Source organism: Papaver somniferum, unplaced genomic scaffold (genome assembly GCF_003573695.1).
Source record: "Papaver somniferum cultivar HN1 unplaced genomic scaffold, ASM357369v1 unplaced-scaffold_81, whole genome shotgun sequence".
Lineage (NCBI taxonomy): Eukaryota > Viridiplantae > Streptophyta > Magnoliopsida > Ranunculales > Papaveraceae > Papaver > Papaver somniferum.
This window is the reverse complement of record NW_020651082.1, coordinates 7,373,901-7,386,645: the sequence shown is the minus strand read 5'-3', so window position 1 is coordinate 7,386,645 and position 12,745 is coordinate 7,373,901. Positions and strand designations below refer to the sequence as shown.

General features: G+C 38.3%; 2 protein-coding genes and 1 pseudogene across 2 annotated transcripts; 1 reads left to right on the top strand and 2 right to left on the bottom strand.

Moving 5' to 3' along the window:
* The first annotated feature begins 1,760 nt into the window (after positions 1–1,760).
* On the top strand, positions 1,761–6,264 carry LOC113345242 (annotated as a pseudogene).
* Positions 5,811–6,379, bottom strand: LOC113345240 (inactive anthranilate O-methyltransferase 1-like). Its single transcript, XM_026589041.1, has 2 exons — positions 6,374–6,379; positions 5,811–6,179 (listed from the first exon to the last, which is right to left on the bottom strand). Exons 1-2 carry the CDS (start codon positions 6,377–6,379, stop codon positions 5,811–5,813), a joined length of 375 nt encoding a protein of 124 aa, XP_026444826.1.
* A 5,260-nt stretch (positions 6,380–11,639) lies between these two features.
* On the bottom strand, positions 11,640–12,351 carry LOC113345239 (jasmonate O-methyltransferase-like). The gene is made up of 2 exons (XM_026589040.1): positions 12,274–12,351; positions 11,640–12,176 (listed from the first exon to the last, which is right to left on the bottom strand). Exons 1-2 carry the CDS (start codon positions 12,349–12,351, stop codon positions 11,640–11,642), a joined length of 615 nt encoding a protein of 204 aa, XP_026444825.1.
* Positions 12,352–12,745: the final 394 nt, after the last annotated feature.

The following is a 12,745-nucleotide window of genomic DNA, read 5'->3' as shown; positions in this document are numbered from 1 at the left end:
AAACTATCTAACTAGTTCATTTGAAGTCATTTGAACTAGTTATGTTAAAGAAGAATATGGTTAAGTGCTCATATGGATAACCATTTGGTTAACTACTGTTCAACCAACTAAATATTTGGGCACGGTTACACAAACCTAGATAAAAGTGCATTTCATTTGTGTGTAACAAGCTAAGTTTCGATCTAACGGTTGAAAGATATTATCTTGAATCTAATCAGGTTTTCATCTAACTGTGAATATTGAATGCTTTATTACTAAGCTAACATTGATTCCAAACCCTGATTTAAAAGACTATATAAAGGAGAACTCTAGAACCTGGGAAACCTAATCCCCACACCTTCTGTGTGATACTAGTTGTGTTAAGCTAGAGTCGATTATCCTTTAACCTTATGTTTCTTCTCAATACCCTGTAGGTTAACGACTTAAAGACTTCACTGGGATTGTGGAGCCAGACCGATACTACTTTCTTGTAGTTGTGTGATCTGATCTTGATGTCTCTATCGTAGTTAGTACAATCGTAAGATTGGCTCGAGATTGATATCTCGAATAGGCAAGATATAAAATTAGTCACAAACATCTTCGTCTCATCATTTGTGATTCCACAATATCTTCTTTCGCTAGTCGATTAAGATTATTGTGAGGTGATTGATAATACTGAGCTATTCTTCGGGAATACAAGTCTGGTTTATCAATTGGTTCATGTTCACCTTGATTTATCAAAAGACGGAACAAAACTCGTAGGTATTTCTGTGGGAGACAGACTTATCTATTACCATAGACTTTTTTGTGTGAGACAGATTGGTTTATTCAAGTCCTCGACTTTGGGTCGTAGAAACTCTTAGTTGTGGGTGAGATCAGCTAAGGGAATCAAGGGCGTAGTATCCTGCTGGGATCAGAGACGTAAGGAGCGCAACTGTACCTTGGATCAGTGTGAGATTGGTAGGGTTCAAATACAGTCCATACCGAAGTTAGTTTGTAGTAGGCTAGTTTCTGTAGCGGCTTAATACAATGTGTGTTCAATCTGGACTAGGTCCCGAGGTTTTTTCTGTATTTGCGGTTTCCTCGTTAACAAAACTTCTGGTGTCTGTGTTATTTCTATTCCGCATTATATTTTGTTATATAATTAAAATATCACAGGTTGTGCGTTGTTTCGATCAATTGTGAAATCCAACCTTTGGTTGTTGATTGGAAATTGATTGATCCTTGGATATTTGTCTTTGGTACCATCCAAGTTTATATCTCTTGTATTTGATAAAGACTCGCAGATTTCTATTTGCTTGAGTATAGATCAAATCAAGAGATCGAGATATTAACTCCTCGATATACTTTTATTAAGATTGAGTCTGAATGTCTAGTTGATTCTCTTAAAAGTATATTAGAGTTTTTCCATACAGATTGCTAAGCGAAATATTGGGTGTGGTTGTTAGACCCCCACTTTTTCACATAAGATTAAAAGTAGTACTTCTAAACAATAAACTACGACAGTCATACATGACATCACTACACCACCACCCGATATTTGTACAATCTCCATTCACAAAATCCACCATATGGAGACAGTCGCTAACAAAAGTGAATTTGGACAGCTTCAACTCTTGATCCCAAGAGATACCCAAAATAAGTGCAGTTGCCTCTACTCCATCCGCATCAGGAATCAGTCTAAAATCAGCTCTGGTACCACTTATTGTGCCTGAAACATAACACCAAAGAATACCCAGAACCATATTAAAGTCTTTAAAAGATCTATCAATAAACATAAAATGGTTTACCTCCATTCTACTAAACTTATTCTACTTCTTGATAATCATCATAAGTCTTCTAGGTTTAACATACGATTGAAGCATTCTCTTAACATCTAAAATAACTTTATTCATTTCTATCAACCTTTCTGAAAATCACATCTGTTAGAGCATAGCTCGGTTGAACCCGCCAAGCATTGGTATGTCAAGTTTGATTGTCATATTTTAGTGAATCAAAACTCATCTAAGAGTCGCTTGATTATGTACTAGAGACAAATTTGTATAGGTTAGACTAGAAAGTCTAGGAATATGAGAATACAAGTATTACTCGAAGACCTGAAGAACGTAAAAAAGTAATGAGCTACAACGAAGACATCATCCTTTCTCTTGAGGTTAGTAATATTCACTTGAACTGTTTCATTCCTAATATATCTTTCAAGTCGTGCTATATTGAAAACATAACTACGAATACGTGAATGATATTTTACTTTAGTAGTAAGACATGATCATATGATCATAGTATTAAGGAATTAGACTACGAAGTATAATGCTTATCTTTTGAACTTCGTAGATATGACATCGACATAATCGTATGCATGCTATTGTAATTATGTGTATGGGTAAAGGTGAAGATTTCATCCTAGGAAACAATGTTTACATTTTTTTAAAGGAAGTACATTCATGAACTTGTTTTATGAATCGAAAGGTAAATCTCTAGGATTATTGGTATTGCTATTCATTGCATATCTTTGGATTACCAATATGTGTGAGTTAGTAGAACCGATCATAACTTTTTACGTATCTTGGTATAACTAATCACAATGCCTGGATTATGATTTGGTATGACTAGTTTTTATTAATTAGTGTAACCTATCTAAGTAATCACCTGAGATGGTATGATCGATACTTGTAATTGGTGTGACCAATCACAAAAGAGTTGTGTAATCGATCCTTGTAGTTGGTGTAACCGGTCCTAGTAATTGGTGTAACCGATCCTTGTAATTGGTGTAACTGATCCTAATGACTTGTGTAAACGATCACAAGAAATACCATGAGTATATGGTAACCGGTCCTGGTAATTGACGTAACCGATCCTGGTAACTGACGTAACCGGTCCTGGTAACTTGTGTGTTCGATCACAAGTAATCCATATTAAGGTATAACCGATTATAGTGATTGGAAGAACCGATTGAACCCATGATTGTGATTTGATATTTGATCAATCACATAGTTGTCTTGGTATACAGATGAACCAATTCTAAACTTGTTTGGAAGTGTGGTATAATCGATTCTAAGACTGCAAATATCAAAGATGATTTATAAAGAAAATATTTCAACATACTTTGAACACGAACACTGACTCTTTTTCGAAGATATTCCTTAATTACTCAAGGAGATCCCGATCCGAATAAATTAAGAATATTTTAATTAAGGTTGTTCTTTTTATATGCTTTAATTACCCAATTAAAAGCATATCTCTAGAGAATAAAAATTATTAATGTGCATTTACTAATTGGAGATTTTCTATTGAGAGATTTCATAATATTGGACAAAGCATTTCCAGGAATTATGAGAACAGATTTGGGCATTTATTGCATATCTTGAGAATAATTCGGTTTTGGAAATTCCTTGGTGTCCAAACATCCTTGGTCTATAAATACCTAAGCTTTCATTTCTAGAAAACTATCCTAAGAGCCAGGAAAACTTCATCTATTTTGTAACACCCTGTGTTTTTAGCATGGCGCATGCTAAAAGATGCGTCATGGCCTGAGATGAAGCTTCATCTAAAGCTTCTGTTGCGTGGTACGCGGTAGATTAGCTTAAGGCCAATGTCGCGCCAAAATGGCGCATTATGTTTGGCATTTGGCCAAGGGTCAATGTTGCATCATCATGATGCATTAGGCCAGTTGGGTAGGTGGCCTTGAGCTTGCATTGTAATCATTGCGCATTACGAAAGTTATTGGCCTAGAGCCAATATTACACAATCATTGTGCATCAGGACATAGAGGGCTGGCAGAACGAGTGGTGCACAATCATTGTGCATCAGCCAGAGAGGGCTGGCCAAAGGAGTGTTGCTCAATCATTGTGCGCAATCATTGCGAATTAACACAATCATTGCGAAGTGACACAATCATTGCGAATTAACACAATCATTGCGAAGCAACGCAATCATTGTGATGAACAGTGAAGCAGGCATGTCATTTTGGTCCCCTAAACATACTTGTAGAAATTCCATTAATACATATATAGGGAGGGGTACTTTGTTGAAGGTGCATATGCGGACTATGCGCCAAGTAAGCTTCATAGCTTAGCCGGAAGAGTATAAATGATGCCTAAGGCTCATCTGCAGGTTTCTAGTAGTGGCCACCGGACAAAATTCCGAAGCGCATATACCCGATATCGAAGGGTTTGATAGTTTCAGAGGTGAAGTTATTCACTCTGTAGAGTACAGGTCAGGGGAAAAGTGTGCCGACAAAAAAAGTTACGGTTGTTGGGGCGGGAAATTCCGGGATGGACATCGCTCTTGACCTTGCAAATTTTGGTGCCAGGACTTCCATTGTGATTCGACGCCCGGTACGCATTCAGTTTTCGTTAATAATGTTGTCGCACTCAGTTGATATTGACTGACTTTGCCGGTTGCTGTGAAAATATTACAGATTCACATTATCACCAGAGAAATGACTTACCTTGGATTTGCGGCAATGGCGTATTTTCCCGTCAACATGTTGGATTGGTTACTCTTCTTTGCAGGGTTGGTAATATTTGGTGATACGGCGAAGTACGGAATCGCAAGACCCAAAGAAGGTGTCTTGTTAATGAATACTCCCTCCGTTTCTAAAAAATAGGCAGGTTTCTTTTTTTGGATATGTTAAAAAAATAGGCTTGTTTCCATATGTGGAAAGTCAAATGTTATGATTTTACTATTATACCTACTGAGGGACCACTTCTCTCTCTATTTTCTCTCCTTATACAAAACACAAAATTGGTTAAAAAGACCAAAATCAACAATTCCTGGGTGAAATGGACAGTTAGATTTTGATACTGTTTAAATGGACAAAAATGTAAAAATAGGCAGGATGTAACCAGTTTCATCGTGCCCATTTTCAAATATTTTTTCTTATTTTTAATTTACATAGGATGTATCCAGTTTCATCCTTGCTATTTTTTAAATTTAAGCTAGGATGAATCCAGTTTCATCCTTGCTATTTTTTTTTGGCCATTTCACTCAAACTATTTTTTACTCGTCCATTTGAACCGTGATTTAAAAATATTTGGACAAATGACCCATTTTCCGAATACAAAAAGGGACCACTTCTCTCCCCTTTCTCTAATAACAAATGAGTGGGGACCAAAAGATAAATTAGGAAAAAACATAGAAAAGTGGCTCCAATGATTAGTTTTCTTAATTTTTGTGAAAACCAAACAAACCTATTTTTTAGAAACGGAGGGAGTAACAAGTACGAAATTTTACCGGTGGTGGACGTCGGGACCTATAACCAAATCAAGTCTGGAAAGATTCAGGTATATCAAATCTCATTTATCTAGTATATTTGCACTTAATTGAGACTCTCTAATTTCCTATGAGACGATGCTGAAGGTTTTGCCATCCATAAAATGTATAACCGGAGACCACGGGGAATTTGCGGATGAAAAATCATATGAATTTGATGTAATAGTTCTTGCAACCGGGTTTAGGAGATCAGCAAGAAAGTGGCTCAAGGTATTTGCTCTAAACTGGATTTCAATAGTGCATTTCAAATATGCCCGCAGTCTTTACGGAAAGATAAGTTTTTTTTTTTTTTGAAGGATGGCGAATGGAAGAACAAATTTTTCTAACAATTGGAAGGGGAAAAGTGGTCTTTGCTGTGCTGGTCTCTCAAAAAGAGGTTTAACTTCCATCGCGGTAGATGCAAAGAAAATAGCAGATGATATCAAAACCCAACTGGTATCTTCTTGTTTGTAAACTTGGGTTTTAAACTTCAACGATGCAACTCTGTAGAGCCAACCAATATATCAACACGCCTCTGCAATAGGTAAGACTATGCAACTCTGTAGAGCCAACCAACTCTGTTAGATCATTCGACCATTGGTCACGGAGATAACAAGGTTAGTGTACTCTGTTTTCTCTTTGGCAGCATATTCCTCAATTTTCTCCCTGAACCTGTCAAACAGTTCATTTATCATCTCGTCCCCGAAGTGACTCGTCAGCAAGGATTCTGAGACGGCTCTGATGTTGTTAGCAATGAGATGGCTACTTCTGAGCGTGTCTGTCATCGAACCTCCTTCGCTAAAATCACTACCATCCCAATTCACATGAAATGTCTCTAGTTGATTAACCCAGAACGAACCTTTGTTTTGAATTATAGCTTTCACTTCTTCGAGGGATGGAAAATAAAGTGGAAAGTTCCATGTGTCTGATTTCTCCTCCTCAACCACTCCCTGGATAAATTCACATAGTTAACAGTTTGTAATTTAGTCATTTTATATAAGTGGAGTTAATTAAAGGTGTAAAGTGAGTGGTGCAAGCACGTTTATGGCACAACAAAATACGAAACAATATGATAGCTTCGTGTGGTGTGTTGAACCAGACAAATCCGCACAGTGGCACACAGAAAGTATGAAATCACAGGCACCTCCATGACCTTCCTGATTTGTACGACTTTTTTATTTTTTGTGAGTGAAAAATGAAGTCGAGTCAATCTCCAAAAGGCTGTGCAGAACATTTAAACAGGAGTTTTCAATCATATTAATCAAAGAATCTAAAGATCTGAATTTAAGAGTCTCACAATTGTGTAGACTTCATTCTATTTCATTGAGTATTTATACTGTTTACATAAGAATGATTCAATTGAATCTGAACTACATGAACGAATATACAGGACAATGTACAACAGAAGACTAGGAATGGAAGACTAGGTTACAACAAAAGACTAGGACTTTACAACCAAATACGTCATATATGTAGCAACTGACCAAGACTAAGTTTTATGTGCCGGTGGTGTGTGATGTTGCCGCACACTCCAAGTGTGGAAGCTATACACGTCTAATACCCCCCCTCAAGTTGGAGGCTGAGGATTATCTGAACAAAGACCCAACTTGCTAGCAAGTCGGTTAAAATGATCCACTCCTAGTGGTTTCGTGAAAATATCAGCTAGTTGCAATGCTGATGACATATGAGTAGGTTTGATAAGACCAGAAAGGAGTTTTTCACGAACGAAATAACAATCTATTTCAATGTGTTTAGTTCTTTCGTGAAAAACTGGATTTTCAGAAATATGAATAGCACCCTGATTATCGCAATAAATTGGAATGGGTTGTTGAATAGTAATGCGAAGATCACTGAAAAGATAATGCAACCATTGCAGTTCGGAAGTAAGGCGCGCAAGAGCATGATATTCTGCTTCAGCAGAAGATAGAGATATTGTGGGTTGTTTCTTAGACTTCCAAGAAATAGGACTATCTCCAAGCATGGTGAAATAACCCGTCGTGGATCGACGAGTGGTTGGACAGCCTGCCCAATCAGAGTCGGTATATCCCGAAAGTGACAAAGAGCTTGAGGCAGATAAGAAGATGCCATGACTAACCGTACCTTTAAGGTAACGAACGACACGATGAGCCGCATCTAAATGACCAGAGCATGGTTGCTGCATGAATTGACTTAGATAATTAACAGAATAAGTAATGTCAGGACGTGTCACCTGAAGATAAAGGAGACGACCAATTAGACGACGATAGATACTAGGGTCAGGCAGGAGATCCCCAGAAGTTGGAAGCAATTTTAAATGTTGTTCCATGGGAGATGGAGCAATCTTAGCTCCTAAAAGTCCAGAATCATTAACAATATCAAGAATATACTTTCGTTGACAAAGAAAAATACCTTTGGGAGAGCGCGATACTTCAATCCCCAAGAAATATTGCAAACGACCAAGGTTCTTGAGAGAGAATTGAGACTCAAGTTTATGTTTTAGGTTCTGAATTGCAGAGTCACTATTATCTGTGATAATAATATCATCAACATAAACTAAAACGTAAATAGATACTGATCCAGAATGAAAGGTAAAAAGAGAGTAGTCAGCACGAGATTGTGTGAAACCTTCATTGAGTAAAGCTGTAGAAAACTTGGAGAACCATTGGCGAGAGGCCTGCTTAAGGCCATATAAAGATTTATTTAATTTGTAGACACGTTTATCACCCTTTTTCTGAAAACCAGGAGGAATTTTCATATAAATATCTTCAAGAAGATCACCCTGTAAAAAAGCATTATTAACATCCAGTTGATGAAGAGGCCAATTATAAATAGCCGCAATAGATAAAAGAACATGAACAGTGACCAATTTAGCTACCGGAGCAAAAGTGTCATGATAATCAATACCTTCTTGTTGCGTATAACCTTTAGCAACAAGACGTGCTTTACGACGTTCAATCGTGCCATCTGGGCGATATTTATTCTTAAAAACCCATTTGCAACCAATAGCAGTCTTTCCAGGTGGAAGAGTAGTAGGAGTAAAAGTATCATTGTTTTCTAGAGCCGTATGTTCGTTGAATATGGCATCACGCCAAACTGGAATTTTAATGGCTTCAGTAAAATTGCGTGGTTCATCATTGGTAAGAACAGATGAAATGAAAGCACGATGTTGTGGAGTAAATTGATCAAAAGTAATATAATTAGCAAGAGGATAAGGAGTTGTAGACTGACACTCTTTAACTGAACATATATAGTCCTTCAAATGGGAAGGACGATGATGCTCTCTGGCTGAACGACATAAAGGCACATCAGGTCTAGTAACAGGAACCGAAGCCACTGGTAGAACTTCAGCAGTGGTCACACTTGGTAGAGAAGATGCCGGAGAAGCAGCGCTGGATGATGAGGCAACTGCAGATGGCAGTGACGTAGTGTGGGTATGCTGAGAAGAAGGTTGAGGAGAACAGTCCAATGAGGTAGATGGATTAGGATATGGCTGGTGTAATTCTGAACCAGAATCGGAAGCATCATAAAAAAATTCTTCCTGAACAACAGGAGTAAAAACATCAGTAGTGGTAACCTGGGCATCCTTAAAAGGAAAGAGATGCTCATGAAAGATAACATCACGAGACACAAACGTGGATTTAGTGGAAAGGTCTAGTATAATATAACCCTTGTGATTATATGGGTAACCAAGAAATATTCCCGGTGTAGCTCGTGGATCAAATTTATTAGTAATCTTAGTATTGCGCGCATAACAAAGACAACCAAAAATACGAAGAGAACGATAGTCAGGTTTCGTACCTAACAAGACTTCGTGAGGAGACTTTTTAGAAAGTACTGGAGTTGGCATTTTATTAATGAGATAGGCTGCTGTTAAAATGCACTCACCCCAGTATGTGATAGGTAGATTTGCCTGGAAACGAAGAGCCCTAGCAACAGTTAAGAGATGACGATGTTTCCTTTCAACTACTCCATTTTGTTGTGGAGTGTAGATACAACTGCGCTGATGATGAATACCATTTTCATGAATCCATGCCTGAAATTCTCGAGATAAAAATTCAGTGCCATTATCGGATTGAATACGTTGTAAGATAGGTAAAAAAGGTAGTGAAGTACCTGTAGAGGATGTTAAGTTGCTTAGAATACTGAGTCACAACATGACGAGCAAAAAACTTGAGAAATTTGCAAGTTTCACTCTTGGTATGCATAAGATATACCCAAGTACACCTAGAAAAATCATCTACAATGGTGAGAAAATATTGTGCACCAGTCAAAGAAGGGGTGGAAAATGGTCCCCATATGTCACAGTGAATAAGTTCAAAACAACGAGAAGAAGAAATACGATTTTTATTAAAAGACAACCGAGTCTGCTTAGCCAATGGGCATACATCACATGAATGGGAAAAATTTGACTGAATATAGTCATACGAATTACATAAATAACGAAACCGATCTAAGCTAGGATGCCCAAGTCGACAATGCCATATGTCGAAGGCTGTTTTATTGTTAAAAAGAACTGTAGGGGGTGCCGATGGACATGTAGCAGCTCGTAATTGATATAAACCTGCTGTAAGCTTACCCTGACCAATCACTTTGGTCGTGAGCAGGTCCTGAAACATGAAGGAATCGTGAGTAAGAACAACTACACAATTCAGAGAACGAGTGAGTTGACTGACAGATAAGAGATTAAATTTAAAATTTGGGATATGGTGAACATTAGACAGTTTCAAAGTAGGTGAAAAAACCACTTCACCAATGTGTTTGACAGTGGATAGAGTACCATCAGGAAGTTGCATTTGAATCAAAGATGTAACAGGAGAATATGAAGTGAAATAAGACAAAGAATTACAAATGTGATGAGTAGCACCACTATCAACAAACCAAGGTTCAAAGCAAAAAGAATTAAGTAACTTACCAGCAAAATTGACCCGTGGCTCAATTGGAGTATCTGCAGACGGAGTATTGATGAGCGCTAACAAGCGAGAATACTGCTCAGCTGAAAAAAAAGGGGAAGCAGGCTGATTGGTAAGCTGTGATTCGGAAGGAGCAGCGATAGTATTGGCAGCAACCGGCTGTGATGTAGAGGAAGATGGGAAACCGTGAAGACGATAGCAGCGATCCCTGACATGTCCATGGCGGTTACAAAAATCACAATGAGGTCTTGGCCTTTGTTGTGACTTGCAGCAGATCGATTAGCAGAAGACGGTGCAGCAAAGCGATTCGTGTTGAGAGCAGCCGACTCGATGTTAGGAAGAGGACTCGAGGTGATATGTTGTTGTTCCTCCTCCTGCTGCACCATATTGAAAATACGGAGTGCTGTTGGAAATGGATCCATTAAAAGGATCTGACTTCTGAGGTTTGAAAACTTGTCGTGCAAACCTTGAAGGAATTCCATGGCTCTGTCACGTTCCAATCTTTCAAGCAGCGACTTTCCAGCTCCACAGATGCACACCTCCGTGACAGCGACAAGGGAATCATATTGATCCCACAAGGTTTTGATTTTGGTATAGTACAGAGACACAGACATCGACTCTTGTCGAATCGCAGCAATAGCAGATTTTAAACGAAATAAGATAGGAGCATTAGATATGCAGAATCTCACCTGTAGATCCTTCCAGATTGCGTGAGAGGAAGGAGCATATAAACAGCTTGCCCTGATATCTGGTTGGCATGAATTAAGCAGCCAACTGCCCACCAAATCGTCACAACGTTTCCAACACTGATAAGTCAGTTCATCAGTGGGAGGAGGAAGGGAGCCATCCACAAATCCAAGTTTTCCCTTAGCATTGAGAGCCTTGGTGATACCTCTCACCCAGGATCCGTAATTATCACCTTGTAACAACGGAGAGAACAACACAGTAGCTGGGTTGTCGCTGGGATGAATTACGTATGGGTCCAAAGTTCTAGGGTTTCCTGAGTTTGAAGTGAATGGGATTTCTGTGGTTTGGTGATTGGGACTTTCAGGTGGTGTTTGAGAAACTGATTCAACCATTGTGAGATGATTTTTCAATGGAGATGAGAAATCAGAGAAATAGGATGCGGAAGGTGAAAAAAAAAACAACTAGGTCCTAGGATACCGATGGATCAAAGATACCATCAAAGAATCTAAAGATCTGAATTTAAGAGTCTCACAATTGTGTAGACTTCATTCTATTTCATTGAGTATTTATACTGTTTACATAAGAATGATTCAATTGAATCTGAACTACATGAACGAATATACAGGACAATGTACAACAGAAGACTAGGAATGGAAGACTAGGTTACAACAAAAGACTAGGACTTTACAACCAAATACGTCATATATGTAGCAACTGACTAAGACTAAGTTTTATGTGCCGGTGGTGTGTGCTGTTGCCGCACACTCCAAGTGTGGAAGCTATACACGTCTAATAATTAAGGAAACAACATCGTTAAACAAGTGGAAAGCATGTTCACATGCATTGGTATACCTTTGAAACCATGTCCCTGAGTGCCATGGATAATAGCCCAAATAAAGCGCAAGACTCTTTATTGGTAGGATCTGAACTAGACACCTGAGATAACCAGTGGAGACTGTAGGAAGAATGAACAAAGTGAACAGTGTTACTTGGAAAAAGTCTACCATAAAATGTGCCAGGCATCCCAGCAACAAAACATGGTCCAAAACCATCTCCTTTGGTATTTCTTAATTCCTCACAAAAACTTTTTAAATACTTGAAAAGGGTGTTAAAGTCATTCTCAGGAAGATCATTAAGAAACACGAGGATCTCGGTCATAACCATCGTAGACTCGCGATATTTGTTGTAGATAGTGTCCAGCAGATTAGAAATGACCAGCAGTGCAGTTGGGCCAGAAGAACAACCTAAATCTGCAACACATATACTCCGAATCTTCTCGGCTGCAGAGATGCTGGTACTACTAGAGAACTTTGATAGTATGTCCAGTATTGCTTCCTCTACCACTATCTTCGTTTTATATATAGCTTGCTTCTGTTCATTCATGAAACACTTATAATGAAATCAATAAAAGGTTAAATATGTTAATGCTCTCTAAATAAGAGATAGAACGTGAGAATCAGAGAAGCACCGAAACCGGTGAGTTAGAGGAATAACTAAATTCTGAAATGCCCTTATTCATGTAGAGATGTTGAGTGGCTTGATCCATCGATTACCACTTGATAAATTCTTAAACTCGCAATGCACTGGTCTTCACCGTAAGGATCTTTTTGCTGTTCAATTGGAGGCCTATAAACTTGCTATTTATAGGTGTACATTTGCTTTTATTACTCTTCTTTATATGATCATTTTTTATTTGGATTAATTAACGCACGGAGGGGCCCGTTTCTTTTCCTCACTCTCTTATGTCGTTTATCATGGCATCACCACTAATATTATTCATTTCATGGCCCGTTTTTTTTTCCTCACTCTCTTGTGTCGTTTATCATGGCCCGTTGTCCTTTTTTTTTTTCTTCTTTTTTTGCTTATAAAATAAAATAAAATTCATCAACAAAGAATAACTAAGATGGCGCGTCCCGTCACTCCCGTGCACCGACCCTTAC